Source organism: Suncus etruscus, chromosome 12 (assembly GCF_024139225.1).
Source record: "Suncus etruscus isolate mSunEtr1 chromosome 12, mSunEtr1.pri.cur, whole genome shotgun sequence".
NCBI lineage: Eukaryota > Metazoa > Chordata > Mammalia > Eulipotyphla > Soricidae > Suncus > Suncus etruscus.
The window spans coordinates 91,893,569-91,917,693 of NC_064859.1; the positions used below are offsets into that span (position 1 = coordinate 91,893,569).

General features: G+C 47.3%; 1 protein-coding gene across 1 annotated transcript in view; it reads right to left on the reverse strand.

The window, feature by feature from the left end:
• The window catches only part of PPM1G (protein phosphatase, Mg2+/Mn2+ dependent 1G), a 30,980-nt gene extending 7,810 nt beyond the window's left edge, over window positions 1-23,170 (reverse strand). The window contains exon 1 of the mRNA XM_049784193.1: window positions 23,050-23,170. Coding sequence (XP_049640150.1) covers window positions 23,050-23,169 — 120 coding nt within the window. The 5' untranslated portion in view covers window position 23,170. The remainder of the gene's footprint in view (window positions 1-23,049) is intronic.
• Window positions 23,171-24,125: the final 955 nt, after the last annotated feature.

Below are 24,125 nucleotides of genomic sequence, written 5' to 3' on the forward strand. Positions count from 1 at the left end.
GCACCTTCTTTGTCTTTGGCTGTCCGTTCTCCAAGATTCTCAGAACCGATGAGTCTCAGATTTGAATGTGCCCAAGAATTCATCTGCTCATCCAGCTATTCATTAATCAGCTGGGTACACACATGCCAGGATATGTTCTGGGCTCCTGGGATACATCAGTGAACAAGATAAAGACCTATACTTTTTTGGGGGGGAGGGGGCTGGGCCACACCCTGTGGTGCTCAGGGGTTATTCCTGGAAGGCTTAGAGGGCTATATGGGGTGACAGGGATCAAATCTGGGTCAACCACATGCAAGGCAAATGCCCTAACCACAGTGCTATTGTTCCAGTTCCCATACTTCCATATTTTTAAAAATTACATTCCATTGAGGAATATATACAATAAAGAGGTAGATCAAAGAGAATGATGATAGTATAATGTACAGAAAAAGAGGTTGCACGATAAAAGACAAAAGAACAAAGTCAAAGGGGTTGTTTGAGGGCAAAGAGGTGGCGCTAGAGGTAAGGCGTCTGTCTTCCAAGTGCTAGCCTAGAGATGGAGCGTGGATCGATCCCTGGTGTCCCATATGGTCCACCCAAGCCAGGGGCGATTTCTGAGAGCATAGCCAGGAGTAACCCCTAAGCATCAAACGGGTAAGGCCCAAAAAAAGGGGGGAAGGGCTGGGGCTGGAGAGATAGCATGGAGGTAGGGTGTTTGTCTTGCATGCAGAAGGATGGTGGTTCAAACCCCTCCCCCCGGCCTGCCAGGAGTGATTTCTGAGCATAGAGCAAGGAGGAACCCCTGAGCACTGCCAGGTGTGACCAAAAATCAAAATGGGGGGGCTAGGATTGGGGGCCAGAGAGATAGCATGGAGGTAGGGTGTTTGCCTTGTATGCAGAAGGACGGTGGTTCGAATCCCGGCATCCCATACAGTCCCCCGAGCCTGCCAGGAGTGATTTCTGAGCGTAGAGCCAGAAGGAACCCCTGAGCGCTGCCGGGTGTGACCCAAAAACCAAAAAAAGAGGGGGGTTAGGATGGGGGCCAGAGAGATAGCATGGAGGTAGGGTGTTTGCCTTGCATGCAGAAGGACAGTGGTTTGAATCCCGGCACCCCATATGGTCCCCCGTACCTGCCAGGAGCGATTTCTGAGTATGGATCAGGAGTAACCCTTGAGTGCTGCGGGGTGTGACCCAAAAAACCCATAAAAACAAAACAAAAAAGGGCTAGGATGGATTACAAAGAGGAACAAACAGAGGCAAATGGGCACTGATAGAAAAGCTGACAGAATATCCAGGGAAGACCCAAATAATCTGCACACAACTGGGGAGGCCCCCCAAACAGAACAACAAAGATGCTGGAGCTGGGAATATAATTCAGCAGTAGAGCACTTGCATGCATTTGTATGAGCCTGGTTTCAATTCCTGGCACCACAAAACAAGAATTTTGACTATGACCATTTACAGTATCTAGATAACATGAAATGATTATCATGTAAACTAAATCGAGTATTATTTCATGTCTATTATACTTGAATTTTAAATAAATCCTAGGAATGAATTCCAAACAGCATATGCCACCCATGGAGAAAGCACAGGCACCGCAGAAGAGCCCAAACCTCGGGAGGACTGCCCACGTCAGACAGTGTCGAATTTGCTCCAGCGAAACAACCAAAGCATATTAATGCTAATTTTAATTTTGGTTTTGTATTTTATTGGCATGGAATTAATACTTTGTTCTCTCTGTACACATTTAAGTAGTATTGAATTCATTCTAGTGAACACTGGAATTTCACAAGTATTATTTCCCTTTAAAAAAAAAGATCTTATGGGGGCGGGGCGGAAAAAAAAGATTTTATGAGGGGCCAGAAAGATAGCACAGTGGTAGGGCGTTTGCCTTGCATGCAGAAAGATGGTGGTTTGAATCCCGGTATCCCATATGGTCCCCAAGCCTGCCAAAGGCGATTTCTGAGCATAGAGCCAGGAGCAGCCCAAGTGCTACCGGGTGTGACCCCAAAACAACAATAAAAAAGATTTTATAGGGGCGGTAGTACAAGGGGTAAGGTGTCTGCCTTACCCGCACTAACCTAGGACGGATCTCAGTTTGATCCCCAGCGTCCCATATGTTTCCCCAAGCCAGGAGCGATTTCTGAGCGCATAGCCAGGAGTAATAACCCTTGAGTGTCACTGTGTGTGGCCCAAAAACAAAAACAAAAACAAAAAAAAGATTTTATGGAACCAGAAAAATAACGCAGCAAGTTGGGAATTTGTCTTACACACAACCAACCTGAGTTCATGATTCTCTAAACTTTCCAGGAGTAATTCTTAAGTACAGAGCCAGCAGTAACCCTAAGCATCACTGGATGTGACAGCCCCCACCCCCAAAATTCTAGGACCAGAGATAGCACAGGGGTTAAGGAACTTGCTGCTGACCTCAGTTTCAATCCCTAGCACCATATATATAGTCCCCAAGGACCACAAAAATTGACCCTAAGCATTGCCAGGTGTGGCCCAAACACAAAACCCAAAAAAACTAGCAAAAAAAAAAAAAAAATTGGGAGCCAGAGATAGCATGGAGATAGAGCATTTGCCTTGCATGCACAAGGTCGATGGTTCGAATCCCTGAGCCTGCCAGGAGCGATTTCTGAGTGTAGAGCCAGGAGTAACCCGGGCACTGCCAAATGTGACCAAAAAAAATTTTTTTCAGGGATGTGGAGCTAGCTCATAGGTTCTCTCCTAGGTACCACATAGTCCCTAAGCACAGCTGGGAGCAACTACAAGCATCAAGCAGGGAGTGACTGGAACACTGCTGGGTGTGGCAAAACAAAACAACCAAACTGCAGGACCAAAAGATGGCTCCGTGGCTAAAAAGCACATACCATGTAAGGTTGGGTCGAGGAGCTCGATCCCTGGTGGTACCTACATGCACCGTGTGACAACAGTGGTCTTTCTGGGGACAACCCCATGCTGTGGCACAATAGCAAGCGTGAGAAGTCTAATGCAAAGCCACATAAGTGTGAGCACTGCAGATGGACCACATAGGCACCACAGCTGCGAGAAAGTGGCCCCAATCACTGCAACAGCAACAGTAGGAAGGAAGGGCATGCGAGCTGAGTGAGAACTGTTGGTTTCTCCAGGAGAGCATGATGAAGAAAGTCAAATAAGGAGGGCTAGAGTGCTTGGGAGAGGTGGTGGTAAGGGCCAACCCAGCTCCACACAGCCTACATGAACTCCCCTGGGGGCAGCCCCAAGGCCTCCAAGATATGGTGGCTGAGGTGGCACTCATAATACCTGACAAAGCAGAGTTAATAAGCAGCACCACTTACATCCTCAGGTATTGATTGAATCTGGTCCACTGAGAAGTGACAGGAGTCAGCCCTTGGCTTCCTGAGCACCTCTTGGCGCTCGCACACAAACACACTCACTCACTCTGGAGCAACAACAGTACAATGGGGAAGGGACTTGCCTTGCACATGACCAACCCAAGTCCGTCCCATCCTCAGTATCCCCATGTGGTCCCCCCCAACCCACCATGAGCAATCTGAGTGTAAAACTGAATGTAAGATGACACCCAGCTATGAATCCAAAACAAAGACATTCTCCCATCTTCTCTTTCCTTTAAACCTGTACTTGATATGTAAAAATTCACCTGAATAGGGCTTTTGTCTCTCACAGGACCTTCCTCCTGCCCTGGTGAATTTTATAATGGGTTAATAAAGGTCAGTTTGGCTTGACAGACCACTAGGCAAGAAGCAAATTGACTCTGATTCTCTCCTGACTGGCTTGTTTTTTTGTTTTGCTTTGTTTTTGGGTGTTTTGGTCTTGGTTTTTGGGCCACACCCAGTATGCTCGGGGATTTACCCCTGGCTCTGTGCTGGGAAATCACTCCTGGCAAGCTCGAGGGACCATTTGGGATGCCGGGAAACCTGGATTGTCCCGGATCACTGCATACAAGGGAAACACCCCACCGCCCTACCGCTGCGCTATCACTCCAGCCCTGTGGTTTATTAATTCTTTGCAGCTACCCTTCTTCAGACCCATCTGGAAAATAAAGCCCAGGGAATTATCTGACGCTTGAACCACAGAACCAAGAGTAAGAACAAAATAAAATTGAACCAGGATGTTAATGACTTATCAGGATCACAGTACAATATATGCAGGAACCAAATCGTTTTGCCTTACACTAAAAACTAAAATTTTCTTCTTTTTTTGGGGGGTGGTGGTGGTGGTGGTGGTTTTGGGTCATACTCGGCAGCACTCAGGGATTGATTACTCCTGGCTCTGCGCTCAGGGGGACCACATGGATGCTGGGATCCGAACCATAACGTCCATCCTGGATCCGCAGCGTGCAAGGCAAACGCCCACTGCTGTGCTCTCTCCAGCCCCCCCAAAACTAAAATTTTCTTATATGGCAGTTACACCTTACTCAAAGTAACAATGGTCATGTTTGGGAACAACTTTACTATACATCTCATGATAAAAAGAAAGTCAGGTCTAGCAATGTAGCTCCACAAAAGAGCACCTGCCGTGCCTGTGTGAAGTGAGGCCCTGAAAGGGAAAATAAAAATTTGAAGAATTAGCAAGGCTGGAGGCCAGAGTTATATAGTATAGCTGATAGGATATCTGTCTTGCACACAGCTGAGCAGCTTCAATCCCCAGCACCCCAGGTGATCCCCCCAAGTCTGCCAGGAGTAATTCCAAAAAATATGATTCCTGTGTGTAGTCAGGAATAAGCCCTGAGTGCCACCAGGCCCAAAAAACAAAAACAAAACCAAACACAAAAAGTTAAGCACCTGTGATGTCAGAGCCTAGAAGATCACATTGGTCTTTGCAGAGGGTAAGAGCTAAAGTCATTCACTTCTCCGTTTCAACACTTTACAATGTGCCACACATCTCCATCCTAAAGAACCACAACAAAAATCAACCTCTGAATGGTCATGCTGCCACACTGCATGGCCTCTGGTCACGGATGAGTCGCGGTGTCTGCTACAACACAGGCTCCTGGTGTCTGCCATACACGTTCCAGAGGCCCTGGACAGATACGCCTGCTCAGTCTTTAATGCCTGCTTTGCACTTTCCTTTTTCCTCACAGAGCCATGGATGCCCCGTGAAGATCCACCTCAGCCTTCATGTCTCCATTCCTGGATCCTCTCAGGCTCTCCCCCCCACTCTGTGGTGAAACCCTGGCTCTCTCACAGCACCTGTATGCGCTTGCTTCCCTCTGGTCCCCCCACTTTACAATCTCTGACCATAGCCTCCCACCTTCACCCTGTGTGTGTGGCTTGAGTGTGAGGCAGGCAGGCAGGTAGACAAATGGACAGACACAGAGCCAAGTATTTCATCACTGTCTCCACACTTAAGAAAAACCCACCCAACCCTGTTGAACCTGATCAACCGCTTCCTTTTCCCCTGAATCAGAACTAGCATATTAGTCATGAGATGTCAGGAAATCATGCTAACTGCTGTCACTGCGTCCATTCAGCACCTTCCCCTGTACTCTACACTGGCAGGGGTCCTCAAACTTTTTAAACAGGGGGCCAGTTCACTGTCCCTCAGACCATTGGAGGGTCTGACTATAGTAAAAACAAAACTTATGAACGAATTCTTATGCACCTGCATAGATCTTATTTTGCAATGAAGAAACAAAACAGATACAAATACAATATGTGGCCCGCGGGCCATAGTTTGAGGGCCACTGCTTTACAGAGTCAAATAAATATATTAAGACCGGTCATAAACTTTTCCCACACTGTTGGAGCTCTCAGTGTTATTCTTTCACTTTTTTTTTTTTTTTGATAGTGGTCAGTGTAGTTTTTCTTTTTTTCTTTTTTTTTTTTTACTGTGATTTTCTTTTTATTTAAACAACTTTATTACATATATGACTGTGTTTGGGTTTCAGTCATGTAAAGAACACCACCCATCACCAGTGCAACATTCCCATCACCAATGTCCCAAATCTCCCTCCTCCCCTCCCAACCCCCGCCTGGACTCTAGACAGGCTTTCTATTCCCCTCGTACATTCTCATTATTAGGATAGTTTATTCTTTCACTCTTACACTGTAAATACTAACCATATTTCACTTAGCACCTGTATGCATTTCAGGAACTACCTCATCTCCTCTGGTCTACCTCAAAATTTCTCACTACTTTCTGAGAAATTTCCCCACTCATGCCTCAGGTAGCAGCACCCCTTTTCTTTCTGGACTTTTCTTTCTCCTACATTCCTAATCACCAATGCTTCAACTTCACAGAGCAGGCAACCACCTTAGAAACCAGCTGAATAGAGACACGCACTGCAGACTTTGGCTTTCCAACTACTACATAGGATTCACACAAACTAAATCACGTGTTGAAGATTATCTTAGATTCGGGATACTCATTTCCACAGGCTCTCACTTCTCCACCTCAGAGTGAACACATGCAAACAGGAACCCAACCACCTCCCAAAGGCCCATCCACATCTATTTCTGTCACTAGAATGGTAATTTGCAGGCAACACCTAATGTCAGTCCTCCGGGACTTCGCGTCATCAACCATCCATGATTACATCCTCTCACTCTTCCTTCATACCTTTGCTTCTGGATTACTTTTTTGGGGGAGGGGGCCTCTTGGTGTTCCAGGGTTACTCCTGGTTCTGCATTCAGAAATTACTCCTGGCAGTGCTTGGGGAACCATATGGGATGCTGGGGGATCAACCCACGCCAGCTGATTGCAAGGCAAACACCCTACCTGCTATGCTATCATATCACTCAAGCCCTAGATGACACTTTATTCTTCAATGTATTGGGGGGGGGGGGGATTTCACACCCAGCAGGGCTCAGGGATTACTACTGGCTCTGCGCTCAGAAGTCACTCCTGGGCCCGGAGAGATAGCACAGCGGCGTATGCCTTGCAAGCAGCCGATCCAGGACCAAAGGTGGTTGGTTCGAATCCCGGTGTCCCATATGGTCCCCCGTGCCTGCCAGGAGCTATTTCTGAGCAGACAGCCAGGAGTAACCCCTGAGCACCGCCAGGTGTGACCCAAAAACCAAAAAAAAAAAAAAAAAAAAAAAAAAAAAGAAGTCACTCCTGGCAGGCACAGGGAATTATATGGGATGCCAGGAATTGAACTGGGGTCCATCCAGTGTTGGCCACGTGCAAGGCAAATGCCCTACTGTATGCTATCTTTCCAGCCCCTACTTTCTGATTTTTGAGAGAATTTTTCAGTTTCTTCTTGATTTCTATCACTATGCTATTGCTACAGCCCCTTTTCAATGTATTTTGTGTGTGTGTGTACGTGTGTGTGTGTGTGTTTTGAGGATCACATCCCGTGGCGCTCAGGGGTACTCCTGGCAGGCTCAGGGAATCATACTGGATGCCGGGATTCGAACCAGGGTCCATCCTGTGTTGGCCGCGTGCAAGGCAAATGCCTTACTGCTGTGCTATCACTCCAGCCCCTCCTTCAATGTATTTTAACACCACTCCTATCCTCACTTGTTGCTACCCATAATCAAGTCACATCATCCAGCTGCCAGTTTATTGCCTTACTGCCTTTAGTGGATTCGATCACACATAAAACTAATGCAATTGTCAAAATTGAAAGTAAATGTCATTCTGTTAATAAACCAATCTCTTCACTTTCATATCATTCCTCAAAACAAATTATTCGCCAAAAGAAGATAATGGCTAAAGGCTGGAGCAGTGGTGCAGCAGTAGGGGTGTTTGCCTTGAACGCACTAACCTGGGAAGGACCACGATTTGATCCCCCGGCATCCCATATGGTCTCCCAAACCAGGAGCAATTTCTGAGCGCATAACCAGGAGTGACCCCTGAGCATCACCGGTGTGGCCCAAAAACCAGAAATAAAGAAAATAATGGCTGCCGACATACTTCCCAGGTAGCCCAGTCGGGCTGATCCTTCCAGGGCGGTCTCCACAAAGCAAGGGAGTAAGATTCCTTTCTGCATGAACTATGCAACTCAAAGCCAGCCCCTACACCCTCTGACAGAAAAGACCCAGCTCCTCAGCTTAACCTTATCAAGCTTGCAAGTCACCAACTTTGTTTCAGATCTATAAATTCTGGATGCCTCAGTATCTTAAAGTGGTGTCAGTCCAGTCAGCTCACAGCAAATTTGATGAATAAGTTCCATCGGGATCTCCCAAGCCCAGTGAGCCTCAACAGTCACATAGAAGCTCAACTAGCACCAACCACAGCCCAGGAAATCCTAGACAACAATCAATTCAAATAGACCTGCGCTGAATAAGTTTTGATCATGCCATTGGCCTCTCTGTTGTATCAAACAGTATGAAATAAATTTGTGCCTGCCTGAAGGCAGGCTAGGGTGGCAGATAAGAGATTGGGGACACTGGTGAAGGGCAGGTCACAATGATGGTCACAAGGGCAGGACTGGTGCCTGAATATTTAATGCCTGAAATTATTGTATTATGAAAATTTGGTAATTTTATAAAAAAAAAACATTTGGTAAATGTTATTAAAAAATTAAGGAAAGAATGAATCACCCACGACTGAAACTGACCTCTGCATACTAGCGAAGCAGTGAGCACACCTATCTCAATTTTTCCCCAGTTTTCCACTCCCATCTCCCCAAAGCCTGCCCTCTTAACAGGTTTATAATGCTTCTTACAACACATACTAAAACATAAAACTGCTCTGGGCCTTCTCAGAATGGGTGGGGGCAGATTCCCCTTCCTACCTAAATCACATCAATGTCACTGCACGTAACATGGATGTCTCCACTATAAGGGAAAGCACACTCCAGATGTGTCTTTTGCTTTCCTGGTGAAGTGCCTGACTTTCCCCAAGAAATAATTCAGTCAGAAGCCCATCAGTGGAAGTCAATCATAACCCCTGCATGGATTACTGGCTATATTCCTGTTATATTCATGACATGTGGTGACATTATATATCTTTCCTTTTATTTATCTGGCTTTGCCTCCCTTGCTAAACTACAGATATTCGGCCTCAGTTTTCCTGCAGTCTTAAGAAATTTCAGTACCAAAAAAAGCTCCTAAGTTCCCCACTGGCTAGTATATTTGCAACTCAAAGATTGAGTCCAGCTAGTCGCCAGCCACCAGTTTTTCTTCTCTCCCTATTAGAAGCTTCTTGCAAAACCAGAACACCTCCTTTCTAACTAGAACTTCCTCCTTTTCAGCTAAGGATTTCTCTTCACCTGTATCGGCTAGTTCTTTAGATATGTATATTCTAGGGTCCAGTACCATAGTGTTGTCCCTCCTAAAGATCCTCTGCCCTTTGTTTCCCTGGAAATACCTTGCATACCAGAGTTGTGCTTAAAATGTCATCAGCTGCCGGGGCCGGGCGGTGGAGCTGGAGATAAGGTGCCTGCCTTACAAGCGCTAGCCAAGGAACGGACAGCGGTTCGATCCCCCGGCGTCCCATATGGTTCCCCCAAGCCAGGGGCGATTTCTGAGCACATAGCCAGGAGTAACCCCTGAGCGTCAAACGGGTGTGGCCCAAAAACCAAAAAAAAAAAAAAAAATGTCATCAGCTGAAAAGTAAAGTTTATCTCTCGCCTGCACCACCTATGATGCAGACGTGGGTCCCCATACAATACATTTTGTGTGGTCTCAATTATTTCATATTTTATATTCGTCCACTCGTGTGCCTGTTTTCCTCTCGTGAAAGTACTATGACCCACGAGAATTGCTGAGACGCAACATATCAACTGGCCACCACACCCCACACACTCCAACAAGCAACAGCCCAGCTCTACATCTTAACTTTATCAAACTGCCAAGCCACCACATGTTCCAGATCTAATAAAGATCCTGGACCACATGACACCCCAAAATGTCACAGTAGTGTCAGCCCAGTAGAACCACAGCAAATCTGATGGGAAAGTTCCATAGAAGACCACCAAGCTCAGTGAGCCTCAACAGTAACACAGGAGATTCTACTGGTACCAACCACAGCAGGTCAGTCCTCAGACTTTAGTAACACCATGAAGAGATATAAATAGCATTTCAAACTGATTCTTTGTTGATCTAAGTTTTGATAATTCCATTTGCTTTTGCTTTTTATGTTCTTGTTTTGTTTTATGGGCCATCCCTAGTGGCGCTCAAGGGCTACTCCTGGCTCTGCACTCAGAAATTACTCCTGGCATGCTCGGGGAACCATACGTGATGCCAGAGGTGGAGCCTGGGCTGGCTGTGCGCTAGGCAAATGCCCCAACTGCTGTGCTACCGCTCTGGCCTACCTTTGTGTTGTAGTGAAATATGAAATAAATTTTTGTGCTTGTAAGGGAGCAGCCTAGGGTGCTGGGTGGGAAATTGGGGACATTAGTGGAGGGAAGATCACAAGGTAGTGGGATTGGTATTTGAACAGTTAATGCCTGGAAAAACTATCATGGTAAATGACAATGTTATAATTTTTTTTAAAAGACCATAAAATTACTTTTTTTTGGGGGGGGGGCACCCAGTGGTGCTCAGGGGTTACTCCTGGCTGTCTCCTCAGAAATAGCTCCTGGCAGGCACGGGGGACCATATGGGACACCGGGATTCGAACCAACCACCTTTGGTCCTGGATCGGCTGCTTGCAAGGCAAATGCCGCTGTGCTATCTCTCCGGAAAATTACTCTTGTATCAGTAATTCCCTTTGTAGTGGGGTTGTTGCTGGGATGAACAGTGTGACACACACACACTGGCTCTGAAGTTGCACATAGGCTGTGGTGGCAGCACACTTGGCTATACTGCTTATTATTTTGGTTGTACACAGTAAAATTTCTCACCCACCCATCACCCAAGACCTTCCGAACCTTTAGCAGGCACAATTTTTTTTTTTGGGTCACACCCAGCAGCGCTCAGGATTTACTCCTGGCAGGCTCGGGGGACCATATGAGATGCCGGGATTCGAACCACCGTCCTTCTGTATGCAAGGCAAACGCCCTACCTCCAGCTAGCTCTAGCTCTCCAGCCCCAAATTATTTTATATTACAGGTCACAACAAGGAATTATCAGAAAACAGATGAACAAAAGTCAACTTGTGATCATTGTTGTATCTCATGACAGAGTGACAGTGTTACTGAAGTCTTTATCTGATCCTGAGCTGGTTGGTGCTGACTGAGCCTTCTGTGCTATGCTTTCACTCACTGAGCTGGGGGACTTCTCCGAAACCTTCCCACCAAAGTTCCTGCGTTCCTACTGGACTATCAATACTATGAAAGTTAGAGGTGTTGCATAGGCGCCACACACTTCAGAAGCTGGAACGGCTGGCAACTTGAGAGATTTCGGTTGCAGAGCTGGGCAATTTCTATGCCAGAAGGTGTCCAAAGGTGTCAGTGTGGGCAGCAATTGCTGGGGCCTTCCAGTGAGAGTGGGAGAGAGGAAGAATAATCTGCTACTCCTATTTCAAGTTCTCAACCCAGACTACCTGGTTGGTGGTTTTTATTTCCCAAGGGATCGTCCTTTTTGGGTTTGTTTTTTTTTTTTTGGGGGGGGGTCACACCCTGTGGCACTCAGGAGTTACTCCTGGCTCTGTTGTCAGAAATCGCTCCTGGGGGCCAGAGAGATAGCATAGAGGTAGGGCATTTGCCTTGCATGCAGAAGGACAGTGGTTCGAATCCCGGCATCCCATATGGTCCCCCAAGCCTGCCAGGAGCAATTTCTGAGCGTAGAGCCAGGAGTGACCCCTGATCATGCCGGGTGTGACCCCCCCACAAAAAATAATAAAATATAAATAAATAAATAAACAAATAAATAAATAAATAAATAAGGGGCCGGGCGGTGGCGCTAAAGGTAAGGTGCCTGCCTTGCCTGCGCTAGCCTTGGACGGACCGCGGTTCGATTCCCCCGGTGTCCCATATGGTCCCCCAAGCCAGGAGCAACTTCTGAGCACATAGCCAGGAGTAACCCCTGAGCGTTACCGGGTGTGGCCCAAAAACCAAAAATAAATAAATAAATAAATAAATAAATAAATAAATAAATAAATAAATAAATAAATAAATAAATAAATAAAAGAAAGCACTCCTGGCAGGCACAAGGAACCATATTAGAACCACTGTCCGTTCTTGGGGGCCGGGCGGTGGCGCTGGAGGTAAAGTGCCTGCCTTACCTGCGCTAGCCTAGGAGACGGACCGCGGTTCGATCCCCCGGCGTCCCATATGGTCCCCCAAGCCAGGAGCGACTTCTGAGCGCATAGCCAGGAGTAACCCCTGAGCGTTACCGGGTGTGGCCCAAAAACCAAAAAAAAAAAAAAAAAAAAAAAGAACCACTGTCCGTTCTGGATTAGGTAAACGCCCTACAACTGTGCTATCTCTCTGGCCCAGGAGAGCCCAAGAGATCCCTCTTAATGATACCAATATTCTATGACTAGTTCTTCTAAACTCTTTTTATCACCTCTACCAATAACTTGAAATGCAGTATATGCCTAGCTTAGCCAACACAGGCAAGTGCGGGGACTCTTCCATTCAAAACCATCAAGTAAGTTCTCTAGATAGTAAACTTAGATGCAAAACTAGGTAAGTTTTCTATCTGGTAAACAAGAAAACAAATGCTGCTGTCCATGTCTTTATAGCTCTGGGCCCAATTGCTAATTCTGAAGTAGAGCAGGACCTCCAGGTTTGCTTGTGATGAGTTCCCAGGGGTAACACCTTCAGGATACTTCCTCCTCCATTTCCTGCCCTGTACTCAGAGATATACTGTAATACAACAGAGTGATTGCCTGGAAGAATGACTCAGAATACATATGACATGAGTAAGGGCTCTTGGGCCATACTTTATGAAACGTGTTTCATAGAACTTCTTCCAACCTTCCAGACACACAATGGAGTAGACCTCTGTTAACTAAGGACCTGTTTCTGCTTTCTGATGTCAATCTCACAGCGTTATAAATATAACCATAAATGTTCTGTATCACTTGCCCAGCCATTTACATTTATGATGAGGGTGGCGGAAAGTGGTCACTGGTAGGGAGAGATGAGGTAAACTAGAAATGACATTAAAAACAATGGTTTTTATGTGTTTCTGGCATTCTGGTAGTGGTAGAGGTGTGATAATTTCATACACCAAAACCAATTATTAATGTTGTTGTAAACCATGTTAATTACTCAATAATTAAATGAAATGAATAGAGTTATGATACATAAATATAGTTAAGTCTTTACAACTCAAGATAAAAGAATTGAAAGTGGCTGAGAAGGAACTATATTTTTGGCTTAAAAAGCAAAATAATAAAAATGCCTGCCCCAGAGACAAGTGGGAGGTGGGGGCTAGGAGGGAAATGGGAGACAGTGGTGGTTTGAATCCTGGCATCCCATATGGTCCCCCGAGCCTGCCGGGGGTGGCGATTTCTGAGCGTAGAGCCAGGTATAACCCCTGAGCATAGCAGGGTGTGACCCAAAAACCAAAAACAAAAAACAAAAAAAAAAAAGAAAGCAAAATGGTGAAAATGGTAGGGAGGAAATATGGAGTGTTGTTTATGAGGTACAAAATTTCAGGTTTTTCGGGGCCGGAGAGATAGCATGGAGGTAAGGCGTTTGCCTTTCATGCAGGAGGTCATCGGTTCGAATCCCGGTGTCCCATATGGTCCCCCGTGCCTGCCAGGAGCAATTTCTGAGCCTGGAGCCAGGAATAACCCCTGAGCACTGCCGGGTGTGACCCAAAAAAAAAAAAAAAAAATTTCAGGTTTTTCACGATGACAAAGAAAAAAAAAAAAACGTTCTCCAGATTAATTGGTTGCAAGACATAAGATTACTTTTTAAAACTTAGTAGATGGGGCCGGTGCGATGGTGCAAGCGGTAAGGTGTCTGCCTTATCAATGAAAGAATGAATGAATTGGGCTGGAGAGATAGCATGGAAGTCAGGCGTTTGCCTTGCAGGCAGAAAGAAGGTCATTGGTTCGAATCCCGGCATCCCATATGGTCCCCTGAGCCTGCCAGGAGTGATTTCTGAACAGAGCCAAGAGTAACCCCTGAGCGATGCCAGGTGTGACCCTAAATAGTTAGTTAGTAAGTAAGTAAATAAATAAATAAAATAAAACTTAGTTGAACTTCTTGTAGTCACTAGCAATGAAATCTATTTAAACATAATTTTTTTTTTTGGTTTTTGGGCCACACCCGGTGATGCTCAGTGATTATTCCTGGCTCTGCACTCAGAAATCCCTCCTAGTTAGGGGAACCATATGGGACACCGGGGATCGAAACCAGATCCGTCCTGTGTCAGTCACATACAAGGCAAATGCCCTACCACTGTGCTATCGCTCTGGCTCTTATAACACAAAAATTTTAAGCATAAAATATGAGCTCTGAAAACTATAAGATGTAGTTAAAAGAAATTACAGATCAAAATAAATAGAAAGACACTTCAAGCTCATGAATAAGATAAAGGTGGCTGGTTATACTCCTGAAATGAGGGATAGATTCAGCAGTGTCTATATCAAAATCCTAGTTGCCATTTGTGCAGAATTTGATAAAAATGATCCTCCAATTCACATGAAATTTAAGGGAACCTGGAAAGAGAAACAAATAAAGAGCTGGAGAGATAATACAATGGGGAGGGCGCTGGCCTTGCATGCAGCCAAATGGAGTGAGGCTCAATCACCAGCATCCCACATGGTCCCCCGAGACCAGCCAGGAGCAATTCCTGAAAACAGAGCCAGGAGTAAGCTAGTGCTGGGTGTGGCCCAAAAAGCCAGTGCTGGGTGTGGCCCCTATGCAAAAATCAAATCAAAACAAAACAAAACAAAGCAAAATTTACACTTCTGACTTCAAAATTCACCAAAAAACTTGAGTGGTAAGTCTTTAGGGTATTTGGCAAGATACATGCCCAGGGGCAGAGGAGAAAGTGCAGGGGTTAGCATCTCACCAGACTCAGTTCAAACCTCTAGAACCATGTTATGCCTTACCCAAGAACTGCCAGGGCATAGAGCCATGAGCACCACCAAATGTTGGCCACCCACTCCCCTCCCCCAAAGATACAGGGCATGAGAGTCACAAATGCAGAAATAAAACATAAACACTTATAAATCAACTGATCAGCAACAATGCCAAAGTAACTCAAAAAAAAAAAAAAACTTGGGGCTAGAGATAATACAGCAGGTAAAGGTGCTTGCCTTGCTTATGATCAACCTGGGTTCGATGCCCAGCATCCCATAACCAGGAGTAACCCCAAAGCATTGCTAGGTGTGACCCAAAATAAAACAAACAAAAATGGGGCCAGAGAGACAGCACAGCAGTAGGGTGAGGGAGAGAGATCACGTTCTGCAGGCTGGAGGCCGAGGCTTGGGTCTGCCTAGTTCCATATGGTCTGTCAGTTTGCTCCCCAGCACTGCACACAATTTGGAGTCACCCTGAGCACCTCTGGGGGTGCCCCCCTTCGACCAAGTAGGCTTAAATGTGCTATATCACATGCCAAAGGGCAGGTATGGGGAGATGGTCAAATGGCTGGATGCTCTAGCTCTCTTCTCTATTGAGATGATCCCCCCCCACATAAAGTACTCTCTAAACAGCAATAGGTAAGTAAACAAACAAACAAACAAATGGCATCAGGTGTGATGTCTGAGCCACCAGTCCCACTGATGTGACCTAAAAAAAAAAAAATGAAAACAGAGATAATTACAGAAGTTAAGGCACCTGTCTTGCACGAGGTCAGCTGGCTTCTATCCCTGGCACCACACCTGGTCCCCACAGCACAATCAGGGGTGATCCCTGAGCCAAAACCACCTCCCCCTTTCCAGTCACAAATAAAGTAAATTCAAGGCTAAAGATTGTGTTTGGTAAAAGTGAATGCTTCTAATGTATGACTCACTAGAGCTGACCCCAGAACACACGAGGTGGAATCCGTACTCTATACCATCACAAAATTAATTTACCGTAAACAGCTCACAGACCTAAATGTAATAGCTAAAACTACAAGACTCTAAAAAGAAAATCTAAGAGCAAGTTGCCAATCCTGTGGACTAGGCAAAGCTTCTTAAATACAAGGAAAGAAAAAGAGACCAAGGTGGCCGACCCAGGACGGACCCTGGTTCAAATCCTGCCAACCCATGAGGTCTCCGGAGCCTGCCAAGAGTGACTTCTGAGTGCAGAGCCACAAGTAACCCCTGAGGGCCGCCAGGTGTGACCCAAAAACAAAACAAAACGAAAAAAGGAGGCCAAGGGCTGAAGTGAGAAAGTGAGAGTATAGTGGATAGGGCATTTACCTTGCACAAAGCTGCCCCAGGTTTGATCCCTAGCCACCCATGTGATTCCCAGGAGTGATTCCTACCTGGAGATTCAGGAGTAACTGCTGAGCATCACCAGGTGTGCTCCCAGCCCTAAACCCCCAAATAAGAGTAGGGGTTTGCAGGACTACAGCTGCAATACAGATGTCCGAAAAATAAATTTGTATCCAAAATAAAGAGCTCCAGTAAAAAAGAAAAAAGACAACTGAGCAAACTTGTCAGGATGTGGTTCAGCACTGGAGCACCTGCCTGGTGTGAAGCTGATTCTGAGCCCAGCCCACATCACCAAAGCCTTGCCCAGCCTGGCCAGTATAACCCGCAGCACACCACAACCCACATACAACCCCAGCATACAGCAAGAACCAATTACAACTAAGCGGGGGGGGGGGGGGGGAATATTGACACTAATATAGTGCTTACAGAAAGATATTATTCAAAAAAAATCTGAGTAAAAATATTCCCATCAACCCCTAAATAAGCTGGCATGAAACAACTTTTAAAAAGGAATTAAAAGGGGCCAGAGAGAGAGAGCATGGAGGTAAGACATTTGCATTTCATGCCGAAGGACGGTGGTGCGATCCCATATGGTCCCCCGAGCCTGCCAGGGGCGATTTCTAAGCGTAGAGCCAAGAGTAACCCCTGAGCACTGCTGGGTGTGACACACACACACACACACACACACACACACACACACACACAGAGCGTAGAGCCAGGAGGAACCCCTGAGCACTGCTGGGTGTGAGACACACACACACACACACACACACACACACACACACACACACACACACAGAGGAATTAAAAAAGGAATCAAGTACCGAACAATTCCTAATACAACAAGGGTGAGCAGGAAAATATTCAGCCATATATTTGTGATTCCAAACCACAATGTTCAGGAATAGATGCATCCATAAAAATAAGTTACCAAGATAGAGGTGAAAGGTGGTACTGACCAAGCTTTTTCCTCAAGTCATGAGAATCACCCACAAATGACAGTGCTGGTTCCAGACTATTATTATGGAGGGGCTTAAAGCACCTGCCCCCTTAGGACACACCGTCCACGTTTCAGATCCCTGGTGCCCCACATATGCTCGAGGTGACTTTCCAGCTATGCTGCTTGTGATCCCTGCTGCAAACGATTTCCAGCAACACCACAGGCAGGTATATACAAACATTACAAAAAGAGTGTGAGTCCCGGTAGGAACAGCAGCATAAAAGAAGTTCAAGGGACCAGAGCAACAGCACAGCAGTAAGGCGTTTGCCTAGCATAGAATGACGATCCAGGACGTATGGTGGTTCGAATCCCAGCAATCCATATGGTGTCGTCCCCCCCCCCCCATGCCTGCCATGAGCGATTTCTGAGCTCAGAGCCATGAATAACCCCTGAGCGCCGGGTGTGACCCAAAAACAAAACAAAAACAAAAACAAAAACAAAAAAGTTCAGGCAGTATAAGCACCCCAGGTCTAACTTAGTACCTCACCCCAAAATGCAAGCCCCAGGGAACATCTGTGGAAGCACTAAAGCCGTGAGTGCAACTGGGGGCACGGACCGCTATGCAACCCATAACAAGCACCAATGCCTGGAGTACATGGTCCCTTGGTCAGCAAAACAACGAGGGAAAGGGTGGGTAGGGGAATAAATGAAACCGAGAGTAGTGTTGCCACTATAGTCCTTGAGTATAGATGGTTATAGAATTGGCACTTTCAATGGTCATGACTGAATTGTATCTCAACCAAGATGATTTAAAACAAACCTCAAGGGGCCCGAAAGATAGATGGATAGCACAGCAGGAAGGGCCTTTGCCCTGTACACGGCCAACTCGTGTTTGGTCCCGGGCATTCCTGAGCCAGTCAGGAGTAATTTCTGAGCAGTCAGGAGTAACCCTGAACATCACCTGGTGTGGCCCAAAATCACAAACCAACCAACCAACCAACAAACCAACAAAAACCTCGAAAGGAGCTAGATCCAAAGCACAATGGGCTGAGCACTTGCTTTGCAGCAGGACACAGCTTCAATCCCAGGCACCACAGCTCTCTCAAGCACCGAGTGACCCTGAGCACAGAGCTGGTGTGGCAACAACACAATAGACCTGCATAAAGACCAAGCCAGGGCTATGGGCCTGAGTGCACGCTTGGCATGTGTGAGGCCTGGGCTCAATCCCTGGCACAGCGCCAAGAGTAACTCCTCATCACTCTTGGGTGTAACTGCCACTCAATAATTTTTGGTATTTTTTGGGCTACACTCAGCAGTGCTCAGGGGTTACTCCAGCTCTGCATTCAGAAATTACTCCTGGTGGTGCATGGAAGATGATATGGGATGCTGGGGACAGAACTCGAGCTGCATGCAAGACAAGAGCCCTCCCTGTGTTATCACAACAGCCGAGAAATAATTTTTTTTTTTTTTTTTTTTTTTTTGGTTTTTGGGCCACACCAGGCGTTGCTCAGGGGTTACTCCTGGCTGTCTGCTCAGAAATAGCTCCTGGCAGGCACGGGGGACCATATGGGACACCAGGATTCGAACCAACCACCTTTGGTCCTGGATCGGCTGCTTGCAACGCAAACGCCACTGTGCTATCTCTCCGGGCCCAATAATTTATTTTTTTAATTTAACATGGAGGGTTGCACTGCCTCAAGGATCTCTCCTAGAGGGGACCAAGGGGTCCAAGACCAGGTTAGCCCCGTGAAAGGTAAGCAGCCTATATGCTCACTAGACTCTCTCCAGCCCTCAAAAAATACTGTGTTGGGGGGAAAGAACACCAACCGTACTCTGAGCTTACAACTGGCTTGTGCTGAAGAACATAATGGGATGCTGGGGTTCAAACCTGGGTGGGGCTGCATGCAAAGCAAGTGCCCTTCCCGCTGTAGTCTGGGTCTGGCCCCACAAATGTCCTTTTATACAAGTTGCTTGTTTAGGAGAAATAGCTTAATGAGCTAAAAAAAAAAAAAAAAAAAAAATTGCAAAGCACACCTTGCATTCAGGAGGCCAAATCAAGCACGGAAAGACATGGTTCCAAGCATCACCAGTAGCAATCCCAGCGCAACCAGGTGTCCTCCTCAATACCCCCCCACAAAAGAGAAATTAAAGTAAAAACTGTTTAACTGCATGTCAGACAAAGGACTTTTGATCTGATTCAGTGAAGAAAAAGTGTTTTGCTAAAAAATAAATGAGACACTAATCTGAAGATCAGATACAACTTCAGCACTGGGTGGAGAATAGCGGGTATAAGGCGTTGTTTTGCCTATCTAATTTACATTCTATCCCCAGAACATTAAATGGTTCCCCAAACACCACCTCAAGTGATCCCTGAGCAGAGAGCCAGGAGTAAGCCTTGAGCATGAACCACCAGGTAAGGGGAGTGATGGGAGGGAGAGAGGGAAGAAGGAAGGAAAGAAAGAAATTCAATTAAGTTCCTTTCAGGGGAGACTCATTAGCCACCAAAACCTCAGAGCCTTCCCTACATATTTCTAAAACCCGAACTATAAACCGCTCCAACCATAGGGAAGGAAAAGGGGAAAGATAACATTGACATGGTATTTGGATTACTCTGCCTCAAAAGCACCTGTAACCATAGCAAGAGGGCCTGGGCAGGAGGCAGAATGTATGGATGCCAGCAAGGGACAGTTGTCACCCTTGTCCCTAAGCCCAATGCTCTGAATTAAGTAAAATGCACTGAATTTGTAAAGTGTACCAGCATAATAGGCTTAGCTGCACCATTATAGTCAAACAAATAAGCTCAACAGTTAATAAAATGGTGGAATTAAGCCCTGAAGGTGAGTTAATGGGGGCACCATTTTCTGAAAAGGCAATTGCAGTCAGGAGTCAGAGGTATTTTTATTGCCAAAACAAAGAGAGATGTTGCAAGTCAGAGAGAAAAAGAAGCAAAGCCAGAAGAGAAAAGTATCAATGAAGCAGAACAGGCTCTCAAGGAAGACTCTGAGAGGATTGGATTGGATATATTTAACTACTCCAACAAAGGTAAAATCCTAAAACCGCTTATTAGGGGATTAACCTCTCAGGAGGAAGATTAGGAATCTAAGGATAGTCTTTAAGAATCTGAGAAGAGTCTAGCAAGTTCTTAAAAACGAAACAGTTCTGGCTAGGAAAAGTCATGTTCTAATTACTAAAGTATGGTGCAATCTGCACACATTGTTGGGTGTGGCCACACACACGTGCAGAGAAGCAGCAAATAGTACAGAATCCCAGGGTAAATGACTTGGAAAATTAAATATCCAAGCAACCAAAAAAATAAAGAAAACAAGATTACCTCCCACACACGGAAAATCACAGCAGAATGGAGAAAGAGACAATAAAGAATGAATGAAACCTCTTTTTTATTAACCTTGGGGAAAAAACCTGGGAGACGAAACGGTCCCCTCAAATCTTCCAACACTACAGAAATGCCTAGAAGTAGAACCTCCAAACTATCAACTCACTCAAGCCCCAACTTTTCCTAAAAAAAGAAAAAAAAAGGATGAATTAACATTTCTCAAGTATACTCAAAAGCAGCATCTCAGAGGATTCTGAATGCTAAATTTTGGGTAACATCTACTAACGTTTGAACGATGTCATTCCCCACAGATTCTCTCCAAGTGGCACAATTGTCCCCACTTTTGGAGAAGGGTGAAATGGGGGGAGCCAAACCAGATGAATGAAAAGAATCCAAGAGCACACTACCAGGGGTCTACCTCAAGAGAGAGACCCGGTGCAAGTGGGCTGTGGATATAAAATCGGAGCCTGCCAACAAACCATCTTTTAAGTTTGGTACTTGTCGTTCCAGAACTAACCACAAGGAGGAGTGAGGGATGCGAAGGGAGCCAGGTCCCCAGGGCGGGAGCTGGCTTACCTGCAGCAGCCTTCTACCTCGGCAAGACAAACCAGCAATCCCAGACAGTGAAAGAAAGCAGCCTCCGGACACCCCCATTCAACTCGCCCGGACCTATCTAGGCTCAGGCTTCTTCATCGTCATTAAGAAGCCACCCTTGCCCTTCCCCATTTACCAGTTCTCTCCCTATTCTGCAGGGCACTGTCATCTCACACCCATGCTGCCCCTGGAACACTCCTCCTTTCACTAAACCCTGCGTAAAATATGCTATCAAACAAAGTCACATTTGCAGAGCCAAGCCATAAAAGAAAAAAGCACATTGATGAAATGACTGCACTCAAAAACACAATAAAATCGAGCAAACTATCAATAACATCAACTACACCAAGTCCAGGGATTAAAAAAAAAGAAAGAAAGAAAATTAGTTAAAAAAAAAGGGGGGGGCCAGGACAGACCTGGGTTCAATTACCAACATCCCATATCGTCCCCAAACCTGCCAGGGGCGATTTCTGAGCACTGAGCCAAGCGGAACCTCTGAACATCGCCCAGTCTGACACCCCACCCCAAAAAAAGGGGGAAAAAATCCCGAGGCAGGCGGGGAAAGGAGAAATGGAAGCAAAAATAAAAAAAGAAAAGAAAAATACAACCAATCAAGAATAATAAATGATAGATCTTGGCACATGATTTAAGAAGATTCCAAAGAGTGTGGGGTGGGGTGAAAGAAAAAAAAAGGGGGTAACAAACATGGAGAGGAGAGGAGGGCGGTTCATTTGGAGGAGATCCCCCCCCCCACCTTGAAATAAAATGCACAAGAGGCTGCTGAGGGCCGGTGAGATAGCATGGAGGTGGGGCATTCGCCTTGCATGCAGGAGGACGGTGGGGGTTCGATTCGAGCATCCCATAGGCTCCTCCGAGCCTGCCAGGAGTAAGATTTCTGAGCACAGAGCCAGGAGGAACCACATGTGGAGCGTTGCTGGGTGTGACCAAAAAAAAAATTAATTGGATGGATGGATGGATGGATGGATGGATGGATGGATGGATGGATGGATGGATGGATGGATGGAAGGTAGGTAGGTAGGTAGGTAGGTAGGTAGGTAGGTAGGTAGGTAGGTAGGTAGATATTGATAGATAATATATAGATATAGATACGGATGAGGCCGGAGAAATAGCATGGAGATAGGGCGTTCGTTTGCCTTGCATGCAAAAGGAGAGTAGGTGGGGGTTCGAATCCGGCCACCCCATGGGCTCCCCCCGAGCCTGCCAGGAGTAAGATTTCTGAGCACAGAGCCAGGAGGAACCACATGTGGAGAGTTGCCGGGTGTGACCAAAAAACAAATTAGATAGGGCCTGGAGAGATAGCACAGCAGAGAGATAGCACAGCGGCGTTTGCCTTGCAAGCAGCCGATCCAGGACCAAAGGTGGTTGGTTCGAATCCCGGTGTCCCATATGGTCCCCCGTGCCTGCCAGGAGCTATTTCTGAGCAGGCAGCCAGGAGTAACCCCTGAGCACCGCCCGGTGTGGCCAAAAAACAAAAAACAAAAAACACAAATTAGATATAGATAGATAGATAGATAGATAGATAGATAGATAGATAGATAGATAGATAGATAGATATGGATGAGGCCGGAGAAATAGCATGGAGGCAGGGCGTTCGTTTGCCTTGCATGCAGAAGGACGGTCGGTGGAGGGGGTTCGAATCCGGGCACCCCATGGGCTCCCCCGAGCCTGCCAGGAGTAAGATTCCTGAGCACAGAGCCAGAAGAAATCCCTGAAGCGCCATCGAGTGTGACCCCAAAACCCAAAAAAAAAAGGGGGGAGGGGATGAGTGACAACCCCGGGATGTGGGGGGACACCCCCCCCTTGAAACGCAATGCCCCGGGGGTTGGCGACGAGCAAATGGGGGCCAGGAGCTGGGTCCAGGTGGCCTTATCAAGAAGCCCCCCCCAAAAGCAAACCCAAAACTCCAACCGGGCGCGGCCCCCCGACCCCGACCCGACCCCCAAGGGTGTGTGTGCGAGAGAGAGCAGGCGGGCCGGCGGTTCCCTTCCCTTCCCTTCCCTTCCCTCCGAATCCTCACCTCCATGGAGACGCGCCAGCCCTGCATGGCGGAGAAGCCGTAGGGCAGCGGCAGGCTGGGGGCGCCCGGCCCGTCCCCGGAGCACTTGACCGTGTTGGGCTGCGAGAGGTAGGCGCCCATGGCGGCGCGGCGGGGCGGGTCTGGCGGGGCGGGGCGGCGCGGGCGAGCGGGGCGCGCTGCCGCGGCTGCGGGCTCCCCGTGCCGGCGCGGGAGCCGGGGTGGCACCGGAGGGGGGCCCCCCGGGAAGGCCGCGCGCGGCAGGCGGGCGGGGGCCGCGCAGGGCGGGCGGGAAAAGGAAAGGCCGCGCGCGCGCGCGAGGCCGGCGCCGAGGACGAGACGAGGACGGACGGAGAGACGCTAACGGGACTGAGACGGAGCGGGAAAGCGGAAGCGGAAACGCCGCCGCGACCTAAGCCCCGCCCCCAGCCGCCGGCAAGCGCGGCGCCGTCGCGGCGTTTCGCGACGTTCCGCGACGCTTTACGGCGCCGCGGGGTGGGCGGTGGAAGGAAGCGGTTATTTCCGGGCAACGGTCGACCAAACGGCGCTCCCGCGAGACTGACTTCCGCCGGCGAGGCCACGCCCACTCACGCACTCCTTCGCGGGTGGGGGCACGCCCAACTCGCAGGCGAGGGCACGCCCACTCGCAGTTGCGCGCACGCGCGCGAGAGGCGTTTCAGGGTTTGTCTTTTATTTTTTTCCTTCTCAGACGCCGCTGCCGCCGCGCGCTGCCGGGATCCTATGGAGGCGCTTTTTGGTTTTTTTTTTTCTTTTCCTAATTTTTTTAGGTTTTTTGGGGCCACACCTCGGAAACCTCAGGGGTTCCTCCTGGCTATGCACCTCAGAAATTGCTCCTGGCTTAAGGGACCATGGGGGATGGCGGGGGATTGAACCGCGGTCCCTCCTAGGCTGGCGCGCGCAAGGCTGACGCCTTACGCCTTGCGCCACCGCTCCAGCCTCACACATTAATTGTTTTTTTTTTTTCCTAATTTTTTTCTTTATTTGTAATCTCTGAAGCATGTCCTTTTCTTTTTTCTAATTTTTATCTTTACATATAGTCTCTGAGGCATATGTTTTCT